Genomic DNA, 19,285 nt, shown 5'->3' with positions numbered 1-19,285 from the left:
TTTTTTTTTTTTTTTTTTTTTTTTTTTTGAAGTAATTACTCAGGGATGGAATTTACAGGTGGGCATTATTTACAATCACTGTTACAAAATACTAGGAATAATCTGATTAAAAAGAAAGGATTATTTTGGTTCAAGGTTTCAGTCCAGGGTGATTAGATTAACTCCACTGCATTTTGGCCTGTGGTGATTTAGCACATGGTGGAGAGTTTTTGGTGAAACAAACAAATATAACCTGCTTCTAGGGTGGGAGTTGGAGATCCTATACCCTTTCAAGGGCATGCTCCTTCTCCCCTTAATACAGGAAGGCTTTTCACTAGGCTCCACCTCTTAAAGATTCCACCACCTTCCAATAGTACCATGGACTGGGAATTAAACCTTTTACTGGGTGGGTCTTTGGACTTTTACCTGAACCATAGCAGACATCTTTATCTCCACAATTTTTCTCAAAATGGGATATTCCATTCCCTTCACCAGATGACGGGCAAGTTTATCGTAGGGACCAGCTTGATGTTATTAGACTTAATACTAGCAAAATGCACTGGTAATGGTTTTTTTTTTTCTCTCAGCAGACTAAATTGATTATTCCTCCCTCTGGTTTTATATTTTGATAATTATTTAGACTAGCATTCTAGACTCTCCATCATTTTTAGTATTTTATAGTCTGGAGTAGAGGGCAAGTGCCAACAAGTATGATACATTGGGTTTCAAGGAAACTTATTTCCTACAGGGTTTTTTGTTTTGTTTTTGTACCAGAGATTGAACCCAGGGGCATTTAACTGCTGAAAGACATCCCAAAGCTTCTTTTGGGACAAACCTCTCTAAATTGCTAAGATTGGCTTGGAACTTGCAATCCTTCTGCCTCAGTTCTCCCCAGTTGCTGGGATTACAGGCCTTCCCTGCCTCACATGGTTATTTATTTATTTTTGTGAAGGGATTGAACTCTGGCACTGGACCACTACACCACACCCACAGCCCTGTTTTGTATTTTTATTCAGAGACAGGGTTTCACTAAACTGCTTAGCACCTCACTTTTCCTGAGGCTGGGAAGCTGGCTTTGAACTTGGGATCCTCCTGTCTCAGCCTCCTGAGCCTCTTGGATTCCTTCATGCCCCACTGCACCCAGTACACCTGGCAATTCTACAAGCTATTCCTAAAAGAGTTTTGGTGCCTAACATTTAATAGGTCACTGTCCTCAGTTCAAGAAAGGGATGCTTAATGTATTTGTATGTCCCAATATAATATGTACTCTGCAGCATGAAGGATAGTCTGCTAGTAGTCAGAAAGAGAGGAGACGACTACACAAAATTATTAATGGCCATTTCTTTCTTCCCTCTTTTTTTTTTTTTTTTTTGTACCAGGGATTGAACCCAGTGGAATTTTACCACTTTATATCCCCACCCCACCTTTTTTTGAGACAGGGTCTCCCTAAATTCCTGAGGACTTCACTAAGTTGCTGGGCCTGACTTTGGACTTAATTCCTCTACCTCAGTCTCCCTGGGATAACAGGCATGCACCACCACACCCAGCCCATTTTTTAATATAATATTCTGTATTTTGAATTTATGCCTCCATCATGAATGAATTACTTAAGTTTTCTAAGCCTTAGTTTCTTCCTATGTAGACAGTAATAGAATGTGCCATAAATTCCATTGTTGATCAGTAAATGAGTTAAAACAATAGATGCTCCTTGTAGAATGTAGGACATTGCATAAAATATTTAAGAAGAGATAAAAATCATTACTAGACCCCAAAGATAACCATGGTGGGGAAATTTCTTTACAACCTTGATCTGTTGACCTAGATTTTAGTAATTTCCAGGTAATGTTTTATTTCCAGGTTTTGGTATCATGCTATTTTTAACCAACTTTGTTTTCTTAGGTCCAAAGAAGACTCCTGAATCATGGGTGACGTTAAAAATTTTCTGTATGCCTGGTGTGGCAAAAGGAAGATGACCCCAGCGTATGAAATTAGAGCAGTAGGGAACAAAAACAGGCAGAAATTCATGTGTGAGGTACTACAGAATACAGTTACTTTATGTGAATTATAAAGCTAGTTTTGTGGCTAAAATAAGAATGCTTTTGTTTGTGAATGTTAAAAATCAGTTGCACAGTGGGGAAGAATAGTTCTTGTATTGTGACTGCTATTCTCTTTCATTATAAATCATTTCCAAGAAAGCATTATTTATAGAATAATATAATAGATAAATAATTCTAACTAGAACTTAAATCTTCCTCAACAGTAGTAAAAATTAGAAAAGTTAGATAAGCTGTTTGTAATTTTACTACATCTTTAGAAACAAAGTGCTTGAAAGAGTAATTGGAGAGGTTGTTATCAAATCAGGTTTTAATGTGATTAAACATGTTACATGAGAATATCTGAGCCACTTAAATGAATATTTTTATTTTATAATTTTAGCTTCTCACTAGATAGTACGGTTCAAGTTTTTTTAATAAGGTAGCCTTTGTGTTCTCAGGTGTGTGAGTTTTTAGTGTACTTTTAGAGTACTTAACTAAAAGTTAGCTGTTTATCTCTTAATGGACTATTTGAACTATAAGATTTTTAAGTAGAATTACCCAGCTTTAATACACTTTTTTTTCCTTGACTCTTGAAGGTTCGAGTAGAAGGGTATAATTACACTGGCATGGGCAACTCTACCAATAAAAAAGATGCACAGAGCAATGCTGCCAGAGACTTTGTTAACTATTTGGTTCGAATAAATGAAGTAAAGAGTGAAGAAGTCCCGGCTATGGGGGTAAGTACTTGATATGTATGTTGTATAATGGAATGATAAGTGGCTTCCTTTCACCCTTCTAGGTTCTTGGGGGTCAAATTAAACTAATATAAAACAGATTACCAGAAAAAGTACCAATTTATCATACGGGCAGGAGCATAACTGAAGAACAGCACATATACTAAAGTTGGAATGAACAGTGAATACCTCAGAACTCAATGAGTTCTGAAAGCTTGTACAGATGATCCCTGGCTTTTGACCATTTCTACTTGAAATGGTGCAAAAGTGATAGGCAGTCAGTAGAAATGGTACTTTTGAATTTTGGCCAGACTACCAATAATACAGGATAAGAAACTCACAGCTCCCAGTCATCTCTCTGATCACAAGGGTAAACAGCTAATATTCTACAGTATACTGTTGCTGAGCTATTAAGTTTAGTAACTTAGGTGTATTAAATTCATTTTTTACCTTTTGCCTTACAATGAGTTCATTGTAACATAAGCACCTCATACATTGAGGAGGATCCTTCTGCATCCTCAGAAGAAGAGGTGGTCTTTCTGGGCTAGTTGCCAACCTTTAATTTCCTGTCCAGTGATACTGTAAAATTTTACCAGATTGATGAGAAGAGAGGATTCAGGACAATTGAGTTCCTTTTTGGGGGGGTCCCTCTTATAGACAGATAGTTCCCACTGCCCTTCGCCTCAAGTCCAAAGATGCATATTTTGTGGTGCCACTTCCTGGACTCTTTCAGTTGTAAGATTATGCAATCTCAGTATGTATGGAAGACATAGACTCATAATTTTTCACTTAGCAGTGAAATATTTCACTTTGTGCAGTGGAATATCATTTTTTTTTTTGATCATCTAATTATTTTAATTGTATTATGTGAGAATAAAACAAATACCCAAACATCTTTTTTTATTGGTATTTAATTAAATTTAATTCTTATTTATTAAAAAATGAAGCTAAACATTTTCCAAAATATTGAGGAATTGTTGACGTGGTTTAGGTGAAATCTGTGGGATAACAAAGAGAAAGATGGTTTTTATAAAAGGTTTTGGCAGCCTGGTGCAATGGGGCAGTCCTGTAATCCCAGCACTCCAAAGGCTAAGGCAGAAGAATCACAAGTTCAAGGACAGCCTCCAGCAAGACCTCTCTCAAAAAAGGACTGGTGTGGAGCTCAGTGGTGGATTGTGCCTGGGTTTAAATCCCAGTACCACAAAATACAATATTTAAGAATATTGTCTATATTAGTTTTTTTTCTTAGTACTATACTAGTTTTAATAGGGTTCTTACGTTCCCTGAATTTATGTATTCCAATCTGTTTATGAAGTTAAAAATGAATGTTTCAGGTCTTCCCACTGCTTGACCTAAAAGTTTTTAATTTAAAAAGAATTAAGGAAGATTTCTGGCTAAGGAAAAAAACATTCTAGCAAATGCCCTTCAAGTATCTGAAGTCATTGGTTATTGCTACATTTGTTAAAATCCATCCTATCTGTTGCTTTATAGTGTAGATACTCTGGTGGCAGATTCTTAGTTTTCTTTCAGAAGACTTTTCTATTGACGTGTTTCTGGAAGAGTATTTGTATTTAGAGACATGTTCTTACTTAGATGGCATCAAACTTCACGCCTCCTGCCTGGATCTCCCAAGTTGCTGGGATAACAGGTGTGCACCACTACACCCGGCTTGATTCTATTTCCTTGAGTTGGTTACATATTTTCTTCTGTCAGAAAATTTTGGATTGTATCCCGGGCACTTATTTATTTGTATGTGGTGCTTAGGATCAAACCCAGTGCCTCATGAATGCTAGGAAAGCACTCTGCACACTGAGTTACAACCCTAGTTCCTTACAAAGAGTATTTATTTGGTAGTTTTATCAGGCAATTAATTTTGTTTTAGATGCAAACTAAAACAATCTTTTGTATGTTAGAAGATTAGAAAATTGTTGCCGATTGGCTTAGAGTTTGCCCTCTACAGGAGCTCAGTGTTTAGCCAAAAATTTGGACTATTTTTCAATCAAAATTTGAGGCTCCTCCTTCCTTCCTCTTGTCTTTTTAGGTTTCCTTTCACACTTTCTAACAGTTTTAATTCCCCTAAACTTTTTGACTCTCAGCTGGAGAGAAGCTGCCTTGCGGTGGTTTCTCACCCTTGTTATAACCTGATTCCCAATTTCAACTGCCCTCCAGAATCAGCCTGCTTTTCACTCTTCAGTGCTTGCACATAGTTGGGGTGTTTTGTGTTTTGTTTTTGCATTTCCCCTGGAATGTTAACTTCAGAAGTGAGTCTTTTAACATGCCTTGATTTTTCCTGTCACTGCATCCCCTACTTTCAGTTCCTTTGTTTTAGCTACACTGGTATTCTAATTCCTGTAATGTTTCATCGCCTATATGCCTCAAAATTTTTGTACTTAAGGTTTCCTTCTGCCTGGAAAACTATTCCTTAACCTATCCTATTAAAGCCAGGCTTGGTGTTGCATGCCTGTAATCCCAGTTGCTCAGAAGGCTGAGGCAGGAGGATCCTCCCAAGTTCAAAGCCAACCCCAGCAATTTAGCAAGGCCCTAAGCAATCAGTCCCTGTCTCTAAATAAAATACGAAAAGGAGTGGAGATGTGCCTCAGGATTTAGCACCCCTGGGTTCAGTCCCCAGTAAAAACTAAAAATTTACATCACAAGTCTATTTCTATTTTAATTACCACCTTTATCTTCCCCATCCAAGGTGTTATCCCCATACACCTCCATTTTTCTACGTGGTATTTATTAACTCAAACCAGTACTACTAAGCTGGGGATGGTTATGTCCTTTGAGGACATTTGGCAACGTAATGGAGATATTTGTAATAATTGAAGGGGAGCTACTGTTTGATAGTAGGTAAGAGATCAGGGTTGCTGCTAATATCCTATACGATAGCTCCACATCTTCCTACAGTAGTTGACCTAAAATGTCAAACCAAGGTAAGAAATCCTGTTTAACCTCCCCATTCCAGGCATATCCTATTCAGATTTTTTATTTCATCCTGCACTTGTTCTTTCATCCTACAAATTACTCAGCATAAAGGATATTTCAAAAAAATTTTGTTGGGGAAGATTTGAGATGTATATAAAAATAAGAATAATGTAATAAAACCCCAATGTTTACTTTTCAGCGTAGCCTTTTGTTATTTTGAAGCAAATCCTATCATTTGTTTTAGACCTCTGAAAGATCATTCTTTGTTTAAACATCAATTTTATATCAAAAATAGACAAAAAAGCAAAAAAAGTTTAATATCATTAAATATGCAATTAGTATCCTGATTTTCTAGTTCTATAAACATTTTTCCCTTCCTTTTACAGTTTTAACTTGTGCTTCAAATGATTTCTATTGGTATCTCTTAAGCCCCCTCTCTCCTTTCCTAAGCTATTTATTGAACCCAGGGGCACTGTACCACTGCTCTAAATCCCACCTGTTATTTTTGAGCCAAGATCTCCCTAGTTGCCCATATAACCTCTAATTTGGAATCCCCCTGCGGCATCTTCCTTAGTTAAGTAGATGGGTTACAAGTGTGTGCCACCACTTTGAAACCCAAGAAATTCACTTTCATAATTTTTTATCCTGAAGAAGATAGATCAAAGTCCAAATGGTTCGTGGCAATATTTTTTCTTGTTAGTTTAAAGTTGGCAACAATCCAAATGTCCATCAATATGCTGTTGCTTGGGCTATGTATATCCATATAACATATCAGTAAGGTTAAAATTTACATAAATCAGTATTTAAAGAAGTAGGAAATTCATTAAATACATAATGATATTCTCTTTGGTATGTTTGGCCGCTCAAATATGCCCTTAGTTGGCTCCTTCCATTGTATTTTTTCTCAGATCTAACTTCACAAGCATGGCTTTCCCATATTTACTCAAAATAGTGATCGTTTACATTGCCTATGTCTTCTATCTAGTTCTTCCCATTAGAATGTAGTTTCATGGAGATAAAACATCTGCCTTTTTTTGTTGTCATATCTTCCTTCTAGAATGATATCTAGTTCATGGGAGCACCTATAAAAGATACTTAACTGAATGTTTGTTCATTAAATGTACTAAATGAGCCAGGTACAATGGTGCATGCCTATAATCCAAGCCGCTCGCAAGGCCTAGGCAGGAGGATCCTGAATTCAAAGTCAGCCTCAGCAATGGCGAGGCACTAAGCAACTCAGTGAGACCCTGTCTCTAAATAAAATATAAAATACAACTGGGGATGTGGCTCAGTACCCTGAGCTCAATCTCTGGTACCGAAAAAAAAGATACTGAGAAAAGTAAGTGACAGTACAAGCTGATATTATTGTTTGTGGAAAAATTATATTTATATACTTTGTATATATTTTTAAATGTGTGTACACACACATACTCTCACTCTCAGGTGAAAAGTTATGCGTGATTTTTACTGCCTGAAATGAGAACTGAATGGTTTTGTGATGACTTTAAAAAAAAAAAGATGGGACTGAGATTGTGGCTCAGTGGCAGAGTGCTTGCCTAGCACATGGGAAACACTGGGTTGGTTCGATCTTCAGCACCACATAAAAATAAAAATAAAATAAAGGTATTGTGTCCATCTACAACTAAAAAATTTTTTAAATGATGGGGAAAATATTGTGGGGAAGAAGGTAAGACACATGCACCTCCTTAATACATTAAAAGAATTTTCTAGTTCTTGAACATAAAAACACTGACTTTGCTTTGACTTTTCCTCTCACAGATTGCCCCTCCTCCACCCACTGTTCCTGCTGAGACATCTGACACCACAGCAAGTACTGGAGGAGAATTACCAACAACCATGGGAGGACCTCTTCCTCCACATTTGGCTCTCAAGGCAGGTAAGGGACTTGAATATGTGTGCATGACTGAAGATACTCAGTCTTTCTTGGTTATCATCTTAGCTTTCTCATTTGGAGAGGAAAAAACTAGAGTAAACTCGAGATGTTAAGAGACAATGACCCATGATTATCTTAAGTTTGTCAGTTACTATCAGATCATTTTATTTTTCTTAAAAATGTTCTACAGCATAAGTGTTTTATTAATTTTTGCCTCTGAAAAATTTTGTACAGGCTAGAACATTTATTTAAAGGGTCTTAGAATTTTTTCAAGTGGGAGGTGCTGTAAATCGTACCTGGTTTCATATGTTAGGCAAATTCTCTCAATATTGAACTAAACCCTTAGCTTGCTTTTTCTTGTTTTTCATTCTACCAGCTATATTGTAGACCAAATGTTACGTACGAATCAGCCCTTAAATCTACTACCCATTAAGTGAGCAAACATTGTCAGATTCTGCATATACTTTTATTGGAATGTCTACTGTAAGGAAGAATAAGTAGGATTTTGGTCAGATTGCTAAGGCTCAGATCCATTTTTTTTTTCTTTTTTTTTTTTTTAATATTTATTTTTTTAGTTGTAGTTGGACACAATACCTTTATTTTTACGTGGTGCTGAGGATCGAACCCAGGACCTTGCAAGAGCTAGGCGAGCACTGTACCGCTGAGCCACAACCCCAACCCCTTCTTTCTTTTTGTTTTTGTTTTTTTTCCCCCAATGCTGGGGATGGTAGGCAAGCACTCTATCATTGGTCTGCATCCTCAGCCCTCTTTTCAGATTGAAAATTTAGGAAATAGCATCTACTTAATAAAATTGCTTTTAGGAGTAAATAAAAAATTACTAAAGTAGTCAACTTTAGTAATCAGCACTGTTGTTATGCTTTCTCATAAGAGTCATCACTTTCTAGCTGGGTGTGGGTGGGGCAAGAGAATTGCAAGTTCAAGGCCAGCTTTAACAAATTAGTGAGGTCCTGAGTAACTTAGTGAGACACCCTGGGTCAAAATTTTAAAAGGTGAGGGAGGGACACTGGTGACTTTTAAAAATTACACATCCCTGGGTAGAATCCCCAGTACCAAAAAAAAGTCATCACTTTCTTACACCTCTTCATCTCCTTATTTCCACGAGCAGTCAGTCCTATAGTTGACTTGTCAGGTTCTTTAGTAAAGAAACATTGAATCTATTACATATTTGTAAGAAGTCTAAAACAAATCTTTACATGCTGGATTGTTTGTCACAAACTGTTGCTCATGATTTAAAAAAAAATAGCTTCATCAGCCTTGAAATTTGCAATTTAAATCTATGTTTCAATATAACACTTCAATTAAGTTGTGAAGATTTCAGGCCTTTTAACAAATTGTTGAAACTTAAAGCGCCAAATGTTTAAACATAAAGTGCCAAAATGGGGCTGGCGATGTGACTCAAAGCGGTAGCGCGTGTGCCTGGCATGCTCGAGTTGCTGGGTTTGATCCTCAGCACCACATAAAAATAAAATACAGATGTTGTGCCCACCAAAAACTAAAAAATAAGTATTAAGAAATTCATATTCTCTCTCTCTCTCTCTCTCTCAAATAAAATTAAAAAGTGCCAAAATCTACATTAGGAAGACTCTAAAATATTTAGGTTTTTTTTCTTTTCTTTCTTTTTTTAACCTTGATTCATCAAGAGAACAATTGTTTTCTTTTAACAGAAAATAATTCTGGGGGAGCATCTGGCTTTGGTGCTCCTGGACCAACCTGGGACCGGGGAGCCAACTTGAAAGATTACTACTCAAGAAAGGAGGAACAAGAAGTACAAGCGGTAAGTCACCCACTATTTTCACTTCTGGAAATGTAATTTGGGACTTGATTCACAGCAGGGTTTATGACATTAACAAGTTAATAATTCAGTGACTCTTTTAAATGATTATTTAAGACTGTTCACATGAATTACCATAAACCTAAACTACTGGTTAAATCTGGGCAGATTGCCTATGGGAAAAAAAAAACAGTACTTATCCCTGGTGATAATGTAAAAATTTCTTCTACTTTATAGGAAATGTAATTATCTCAGGAAATCTCACTTCATAAGCACAAAGCAAAAATATATTAATAGTACATTTCTTTCAATACATTTAAAGTAGTGAGCACAAAAATTGTCAGTTTTGGAACAGTTCATAAACAGTATACAATACTATACAATAGCTTGTTGATAGGATCTTTGGGTGCATTAAAAATTAATTCTGGGCTGGGATGTGGCTCAGTAGCAAAGTGTCTGCCTTGCATTCACAAAGCCTGGATGCAACCCCATTTCCAAAAAAAAAAAAAAAACCCCACCAAAAAACAATTTTTTTTAAAATCACAGTGGATTCTGATTGTTTGGACTAAGGTTAGAAACTTTCATAGTATAAAAGATAGTGCAAAGAAGATACCGTTAATTAGAACAGATTTTTAAAATTAAAACAAAAATACTGTTAACATTTTTGTGTCTTAAGTATGAATAACTTCACTAAAATTGGTGCAGCCAGATTTAATTATCACTGGTTCCACAGACTCTAGAGTCAGAAGAAGTAGATTTAAATGCTGGACTTCATGGAAATTGGACCTTGGAAAATGCTAAGGCTCGCCTGAACCAGTATTTCCAAAAAGAAAAGATCCAAGGAGAATATAAATACACCCAAGTGGGTCCGGATCACAACAGGTTTGCTTGTTTCGCTCTTTCTTTCTATAGCACGTTAAGGTTGTTTTGAATATTTGTTGTTGAATGTGTTCCATTTTTGTGTTAACTGGTTTATTGTGTGGATCAGCAGTTTACTGTGGTTGTGGTTGTAAGAAGATATGCAAAATCTCGGTGATGCTGGACTTTTTAAGGTTCTCATTTAAGTCTGAGGCCAAAGTTACAGCCACTAGTACTAAGTAGTTCACTGGCATTGTTTGTGATGCTAGACTTAAGGTTCACATTTAAAATCTGAGTGGCCAAAGTTAACAGCCTCTAGTAGTGGCTGGTTAATTGAGTTAAAAACCAGCTAGAGGTGACAATTTTGTTCATTGTGGTATTCTTAGAGGAAGTTCTAAGTACTATGTGTTTAATGGGTCACATTACATGTACGTTTCATACTCAGGTTGATTGTATTGCATCTAGATCCACATTTCATTTCAGGTTGAACGTCGCCGGCTTTCTTTGAGAGTTCTGTTGTTGGCATTTAAGGGCTGTAAAGTTAAGGATGACCTCAGTGTCTATATGTGGTTTAGCATACTTCTTTGTTGTTTAATGTATAAATCTGAACATAAAGGAAAGTTGTTAATGTGACAGTATGTTTCTCAGCCTGCTTGCTGTTCTTCCTAAGAGCATTCCAGGGTGTAGTAATTATTACTCCCAGGAAGGCTCATATGGATTAGACTTTTCTGGGGGGACTATTTTTATTGGAAGAGAGTGAAAGTTTTAATGGAAACTTTCCATATGATTCGATTTGCTGTCCTTAATTATATGAAATAAATTGTCAAAATAAATTACAAACATTTTCTTGAAAATCTCGGATGCATTTAGCAACCCTAAAATAATTGTTACTAAATTGAAATTTTGACTCAATCTAAATGATAAGAGCATGGCTCCTCCTGCTTCCCACTGTTTTATTCAGTCCTGAATTCTCAAATTTATACTTTATTTCTGCTGTCATATTCTGAAACCTTATGGATATAATTGAAAGATAACACTTGTTGATGATTGGTTTTCTTTAATAAATTGTTCTGAACTAATTGGGCTTAGTAGCACTTGGTGATTTTAAGAATAAGATACCTAAGTGTACCTGAAGCTCATTGTTTGCAAACATTTTTTAATATTAGAATCTTATTGAATATTGATACATAGAAGCAAAGAATTCAGGACATGACAACGTAGGAGGCAGAGACAGTTGGGGGAGCTGGGACAGCATTGCTCTTTGTATGTCCTTTATTAAAAGGCATAACAGACAGCAACACCAGAGGTCTGTGTTCATACACACATGTGCTGCTGCTTAGGCTGAACTAAGCAATCACATGGGATACTATTGTAAACTGATTTCTGGTGTCGCTGTTCCCCCTAGGTGGAGGAGAATGAGATTGAGTGCTGACTTTAAGCCTGGCTGAGAAACATACTGTCATCGGTGTCATTAATGAAAGGGTGGATGTTGTTCCCCTGAAAGCCAGTGGCCTTTGATCCCTGAAGCCGCTGTGCCTGAAGGTCAGTTCACAAGAGATATAGGAAGGAGTCTAACAGTTTTTTCTTAAGCCTTACCTAACCTTTTATTCACAGCACACAGACAAGATTAGAATGTGCCTGATCAGTGAAAGGACTAGAGTGCTTAGTTTTCAGTTGGCAGTTTTTCCCTTGTGTGAATATGTAATTTCTGTAGACTCCCCTCATGTTTTAACGGTAACATTAAAAAGTTTTATTTTCTAGGACCTGATTTAAGTAAATGCCGTGTAAATAGGTCACATTTTTTGTTACTAAGGCTGCTTCCAACTGTAGGGAGATAATGGAACTCTGCCTTAGTGTATGTGCATGTGTGAGTTTGCATGTGTTAGTTTATCTCAGTAGTCTTTAATGGGTGGCGTACCTTTGGTTCCAGCACCACCCCACCCTCCACCCTCCAAACAAAGTATCCCATGCGCAGGGATTTTAAGTTAACCATAACTGTAATTTGAAGAGTTTTGGGGGCTCTAACATTGAATGTGTTCTAGCTATTTAGACTCCAGCCTTTGGAATAAGTAAGTAAATATAGAATCTGAAACCCTAACATTTTCTTTTCATGAACCATTGGCTCATCAACTTTGATTATAAATATCTTATGCAGTGTTGTATATTATTTGAGGTTTACATACTTTGTTCTAGGATTGGACAGAAATAAATGTTTAGAATGTTCCTTTGCTAAGTTTTGCCTAAAGCAGTTGGAAAGCCTGCCTGACTTGGGAGATCTGGATTTAGTTATTTCTGACAGTGAAAATCCTAACCGTGTTTGTATGTGTTGTTACAGGAGCTTTATTGCAGAAATGACCATTTATATCAAGCAGCTGGGCAGAAGTAAGTGTTACTGCTTCCTTGGTGCTTTTTAAGTATTTGTATTTTAGTCTATAAAATAAACACAATAGACTCATGTACAGGAAAAGAATTTTAACAAATTTAGTAATATACAGAATCACAATAGCAGTATATAAAGTACTACACTCAAATGAGGGCTAGATTAAAGCTAAAAGAGATTAAAGGAAAGGATGTGGTGGATGAGGAAAGGAGGAATGAGGCTCTCACAGTATGAGAGTTGTCGTGTTATGAAGTCCTCCAGCCACCCATGATGATGGCTGGACCAGTTATTAGATCCAAGTCTCTTCTTCCAGTGGAAAGGCATTTCCTACACACCAAAAGGATATGGGGTGGGGAAGAGTAGGCTTTTTATTCTGGATATTGTGGTAAACAACTGATCCAAGCAATTTCTGTAATACTGGCTTCAACAATTTAGTCCCACTTGACTTAGCAAGACCTTGTCAAAATAAAAAGAGCTGGGAAACATGGCTCAGTTGTTAAAGCACCTCTGGGTTCAATCCCTGGTAGCGGGCCCCGCCTCCAATTTTTTAAAATGCTGTTTGTATTTGCTCTTAACTTCACCGATGGAGATAGATTTCATTTATAGATATGAATTTCTTTTTACAAGATGGTTGCCTTTAAATCTTAATACTGTTTGTAGTTTTTTATCATAGGCATTTAAAGTATGTATATTTCAAAGAATATTGATATTATATGAATAGACTCAGAAAGTCATAAAGTCAAGGTAAATATGACCCAGCAACTTATTTTGAGATTCTTTCTCAATATGAAAATGGCTGGGGATTATCTCAGTGGCAAAGCTCTAGGGAGTTCATTCCCAAATACCAAGAAAAAAGAAAATGTGAGTTACCCACAAAGATTGGGATTATTCATTTAGGAAGTTTTAAAAGGCTAAAATGCAACGCCCATATGCTTTTTTTCCTAGTAGTAGGTATTGGGTGACCTTGAATAAATTACACCTGACATAAGTGGGGTTCAATTTACCTATCTGCAAATTGAGAGAAATGGCCTAAGGTTCCTTCCAGCTTAAAAATTCAAACTTACTCTATTGATTTAAATTTAGGAGAGGAAAATCTTTGCTGATAGTGTCAACATTTAAGTAGTTCATCAGATGTTGAATTTCTTATCCTAGACATGGAAAATAATTTATTTTTATGTAAATGGGGTTTTGTTAAGGAAAAGAGGATAAAAGCATTCTAAATTTTGTCACACATTGACTAGGATTAGTTTGTAACTCAGGTAAATAGAAGGCAATCATTGTTTCCCTTTTTTTGTTTTGTAGTCATCAGTCTGAAAACTGAATGATAGGGGAGAAACTTCTATTGTCCATTGGTATTTTCTTTAACAATATGACAGATAGTTTCAGTAGCTGTGTCCCTCCAGTCAAATCCAACGCACTGCCTATTGGAACACCTCAGCAGCCATTCATTTGATGTTTGGGCACACCAAACATTTTTGGTAAAAGACTGGATACATTGTTATTTTTACAGCTGTTTAAAACATAAAAAAACAGTTTCCCTGGCCTGTTGTTTATCAAACCCTAAATTAAATATTGTCAGTGGCTACTTTCACATGTTAAAGATAGACTAACAAAGGGTACAAGGCTGCAAAGCCTAAAATATATATTTTACTCCTTTTTATGAGACAGGGTCTCTGTATGTTGCCCAGCCTGGAATCCTCCTGTCTCAGTCTTTGGAGGTCTGTGACTATACACGCACCCCTGCAACCATCAGTCCTTAGACCTGAAATCTAAATCTTTGATTGTTTTTATGTTGTGATTCATTAAATTGTAGGTGGGGAATGGGGTGGCAGTGCTGGTGACTCGACCCAGGGCACTCTACCACAGAGGTTCATCCTCTGTTCTGTGTGTGTGTGTGTTTGTCCCCCAGACTTTTTTTTTTTTTTTTTTTTTTTTTTTAAAGAGGGTCTCACTGACTTCTCTGGAAGTCCTCAAACTTTCTGTCCTCCTGCCTCAACCACCAGATTCCCTGGGATTACAGGCTAGCGCCACCATGCAAAATGATTGTTCAATTTTATTTTCAAAAGTTAAATGTGGTGTCATTCCCTTTTATTGCCTCATGGTGGTAATAATGACAGCTTTGTTAAAATAGGTTGTTTGTTTTCATAGCATTGACTTATGTGTCTTAATAAGCCTAGAACCAAAATGGTTGTTTACTTAGTCCACAAGTTATTGTGGAATTGCATTTGGTTAGGAAATAAAACAGTTAAAGCCTATTGTGCCTAATCTTTATTTAGGGCTTCTTTGGTTTTAAGTGCTGAGTTGCTTATGATATTTCTTCCACTTTATACTTCTGCTTTGGTAATCCTGACCTTATATTACAGGGATTTTTGCACGTGAACATGGATCAAATAAGAAATTGGCAGCACAGTCCTGTGCCCTATCACTTGTCAGACAGCTCTATCATCTTGGAGTGATTGAAGCTTACTCTGGACTTACAAAGAAGAAAGAAGGAGAGACAGTAAGTCTTTAGACTTAATAGCCTAGCCCAGTGAGATGTAGTAAGATTAAACTTGGATTACATTTAATCTTTTGGCTAAAAAGAAGCTTAGTTTCCTATTTTGTGAAATCTTACTACACAGTAAATTGAATGACCATGCTAATCATCTGTATATGGCCTGTGTTTCTAGTGAACAGGGAACAAATAATCATTGAAGCAGGTTGGGGTCTGGTAATCAGAGCTTGAACCAATGGGTGCCTAAGCACATAGCTCAGTTTCCAGCCTCTGCAATCTGGCTTTCAACCTGAGATCAGCCTCCTGCCATGACACTAGGCTGAACCAATTCTCTTTACTTATGTCAGTTGCATACTCTTATTCCCACTGTTGTAAGTTTGCGTTGTATTCCTGTATACGTTACATGATTTTTATCAACATCTTTTTTTCTGTAGGTGGAGCCTTACAGAGTTAACATCTCTCAAGATTTAGAACATCAACTTCAAAATGTGATTCAAGAGCTAAATCTTGAAATTGTGCCCCCAGTAAGCATATTTAGCTTTTTTAGTTTACATTATATAGAACAACTCTCAATAGACGAGTGGACTTGTGGACTCATGCAACTTTTCTCTTTTTTTCTTTTTTTGGGGGGATTTTATTTTTTTAATAGCCTATTGATCCTTCTATGCCAGTTATGCTCAACATTGGAAAATTGGCTCATTTTGAACCATCTCAGCGTCAAAACCAAGTGGGTGTGGTTCCTTGGTCACCTCCACAATCCAACTGGAATCCTTGGACTAGTAGCAACATTGATGAGGGTCCCCTGGCTTATGTAAGTACAGCATTGTTTTTTGAGAGGTCTTTAATATATTTCATTAGATTGTCTATGTTAGACAATAAATTAAATATTGCCTTCCAATTTTACAGGCTACTCCAGAACAAATAAGTTTGGACCTCAAGAATGAATTGATGTACCAGCTGGAACAGGATCATGACTTGCAAGCAGTAAGTTTGAAGTATTTAAACATGGTGCCTAAAGGTTCATAACATTCTAGGTATGGGTAAAAGGACAATGAATACTGTATTTTGTCCTTTCTAGAAAAGTAGATTAGAGATATGCACCAAACTCCTAATCTTAGCTGCCTCTGTGGGTAATTGCTATGAGTAAGAAGACTAGGAACAGATCTCACACACACCCCCATATAATTTAATGTAAAACAAAAATAAATTTAATTGGTTGGTTGTATTTTAAAAAAGAAAACAACATTGTGTTGTCATTTAAATACCAGATGTTACCTAACAGATATTAACATTGTGTAACAAATGGTAAGGGGAAATGCTTGCTGAATGGTCATGAAGAACTAGGAAAAGCAATGTGTAGAAAATATTACAATATTGTTTGGAAATTTAGAAAAGAGACAATTCTATAAAATATTAGTTTATGTATTAAGCCACTGGAAGTGAGTGTTATATAAGAGATGTCACTTTATTAAAGAATTAACATATTTACTCCTAATAAAAAGTAGAATTTGCCTGACATGTAACTTTTATAAAATAGGTTTTGCAGGAGAGAGAGTTACTACCTGTGAAGAAATTTGAAAGTGAAATCCTGGAAGCAATTAGTCAAAATTCAGTTGTCATTATCCGAGGGGCTACTGGATGTGGTAAAACCACACAGGTTCCACAGTTCATTCTGGATGACTTTATCCAGAACGACCGAGCAGCAGAGTGTAATATCGTAGTAACTCAAGTAAGTAACTCAAATTTTAACCCAATGAGGTGTGTTGATAAAGTAAGAAATGAAAGTACCTGGAAATCAGGTTATTGCTATTTGATTATTTGATATCTCCCCCTTTGTAGTCTCATAAGACTCTAAAAGCTCTAGTATAATAGGCTAGCTATTCATTTAGTACTAGGGATTGGAACCCGTAGTTCTTAACCACTGAGCCATATCCCTAGTTTTTTTTTTTTTTTTTTTTAAGTTATTATTTATTTTAAGATGGGGTTAAGTTGCTAAGGACTCCTGCCTCAGCCTCCCCAGCCAATGGGATTATAGGTGTGGGCCATTACACCTGGCAGTTGTATTTTGTTTGTTTTCCAGTTTTAGTTTTTTATTAAATTATTGGGGTACTAATGCTTGAATCCAGGGTTCTCTCTGAGCTTGCACCCAAGCGCTTTTTTGAGACAAGGTCTCACTAAATTGCTAAGGCCAACCTTGAATTTGTGATCTTCCCTGCCTCAGCCACTGGATTACAGGCAAGTGTCCAGCTTGTGCCCTTTAAAATTAAACAATGGAGTTGGGGTTATGGCTCAGCAGTAGAGCGCTCGCCTCGCATGTGCAAGGCCCTGGGTTCAATCCTCAGCACCACACAAAAATACATAAAAAGATAAATAAATAAATAAAAGTAAAAAAAATTTTTAAACAAACACAAAACCAAAAAAAGACCTTAGATGTTTTTCCAATCTCCAGTATTTTATGTGGTAAGTTAAAATGGATCCCATGCTAAAGGGAGGTTTTAGTCCTGGGATCAAACAGGAGTGAAGAGTTCATTCTAAGGAGAAAATTGGCTCATAGCAAATAATAGCCTTATCAATTTTATCATTTTATGATTGAGTAAAAACTTCTGAGCAAGAACAGGCAAGACAGTAAACCAGGTAATGGTGAACTTTTACTGAAACTTTTACTGTATTCTAGAATCTATTCTAAATAGTTGAGTTTTTAAAAACTTCATTTGGAGTTCAAAATGTCCTTAAGGTATAGGTAGCTTTTATTTAATATTTCTTACTAAATAAATTAAGACCCAGAATAATTTAATAGACCCAAGGTTAACACAGAATAAACTAGAACTCAAAACAAAATGCCTATCTTCAGGAGTCTTCCTTTTAATAGTTGTATTATAATACTGTACTTTCAATAATCAGTGCTGACAAGTTATCCCAGTGCCTCAGATCAGCTCTAACCTTGTACTTCTGAGACTTGGATGGAGGGCATGCAAATCGCCAGATACTGCTCCTCAGTCAGGTTCAGACTTGTTAGGGATTCTTAACCAGTGGAAGCTTACAAATAAATCTTGAAATAAAATAATTAAAAAATAATAAAAATTGCACGTTAAGTTTCTCTAGGAAATTTTATATGCTCCAAAATATGAAACACTTGTAGCATCATTATGACTACTCATACTAGAAAAATCAGTTCCATTTTCTAACAGACCACATTCAAAATGCAGTTATTGCATTTTATTGCATAAAATCATCCTCAGTCATTATGTTTAAGGTCTATGAAATATACATGAAAGTATCAAATTCCATTTCTTAATTTTCTGATTATGTATGTATACACTCCAAAATCTAAAATATTCTTTGTCCTAAACATTTCTAATAATGAATACTCACTTGTAGGTTTGTTTTTAGAGAAAGAATCCCAACAACCTTTTTGTCTCAAAATGTTCTTTGATTTCGTTAATCAAATCAAGACTGGCTGCGAATCTTTTGCCTCATGGTGAAAGTTTCAACTGCCCAGGATCCTGATGCAATAAAACATTGCAGGGTCTTAATCCTTCCCAAGTCTTATTATTTCTTCTTTTTCTTCTTCTCATTCTTCTTCTTATTGTAGTTGTAGGTGGACATAATGATTTTATTTTATTTGTTTATTTTTATGTGGTGCTGAGGATGGAACCCAGTGCCTCGAGCATGCTAGGCAAGCACTCTGTCACTGAGCTATAGCACCAGCCCCTAGAGGTTACCATTTTAAAGAGGAACACTTACCTTTGCTCTGTTCTCCCCACTACTACCCTGTTTTTAGTCAGTCCAGTCATAGGGAAAAACAGAATATAACCAATGAGCTAAAGACAAATCTTTTTAAAGGTTGTTTGCTACCCAAATGACAAGGATTATTTTCAGTGCCTGCATGGTATATCACAACTGGGTTGTTCAAACAAAAATGAATTTTTTATTGCCTTTCATCTTATTATTTGCTTACTAATTTGTGTCCCTTCCCAAACAATTTGGACATTTTCAGTGATTTTATTTGTAAAATGCAAATATCAAACTTTATCTGCGTATGTCTATGACAAATGTATAACAATGAACTACATGGTACAGTGGTGGATCAAATTTTGTTTTATATTTGATTCATGAAAACCAGTTTCACTTATCCATTGAATGCTTGTTTTTATTCTGTTCATAGGATGATATTGAGTCAAGAGGTGGAAGAT

The 19,285-nt window shown here is 36.2% G+C and overlaps 1 protein-coding gene across 2 annotated transcripts in view; it reads left to right on the top strand.

Moving 5' to 3' along the window:
* The first annotated feature begins 1,805 nt into the window (after nt 1–1,805).
* Nucleotides 1,806–19,285, top strand: part of Dhx9 (DExH-box helicase 9) — a 38,120-nt gene continuing 20,640 nt past the window's right edge. The window contains exons 1-11 of one of the 2 annotated variants that reach the window (XM_015491719.2): nt 1,806–2,011; nt 2,612–2,752; nt 7,454–7,571; nt 9,254–9,363; nt 10,094–10,242; nt 12,554–12,600; nt 14,962–15,098; nt 15,527–15,616; nt 15,742–15,903; nt 15,999–16,076; nt 16,630–16,821. In XM_015491719.2, the coding sequence (XP_015347205.1) occupies nt 1,901–2,011; nt 2,612–2,752; nt 7,454–7,571; nt 9,254–9,363; nt 10,094–10,242; nt 12,554–12,600; nt 14,962–15,098; nt 15,527–15,616; nt 15,742–15,903; nt 15,999–16,076; nt 16,630–16,821 (1,335 nt within the window). In that variant the 5' untranslated portion in view covers nt 1,806–1,900. Of the gene's footprint in view, nt 2,012–2,611; nt 2,753–7,453; nt 7,572–9,253; nt 9,364–10,093; nt 10,243–11,623; nt 11,761–12,553; nt 12,601–14,961; nt 15,099–15,526; nt 15,617–15,741; nt 15,904–15,998; nt 16,077–16,629; nt 16,822–19,285 lie in introns of those variants that run through there. The other variant, XM_015491720.2, reaches the window with a different exon arrangement.

Source organism: Marmota marmota, unplaced genomic scaffold, assembly GCF_001458135.2.
Source record: "Marmota marmota marmota unplaced genomic scaffold, marMar, whole genome shotgun sequence".
NCBI lineage: Eukaryota > Metazoa > Chordata > Mammalia > Rodentia > Sciuridae > Marmota > Marmota marmota.
The sequence above is the reverse complement of the archived record's forward strand: the minus strand, read 5'-3'. Positions and strand labels throughout refer to the sequence as shown.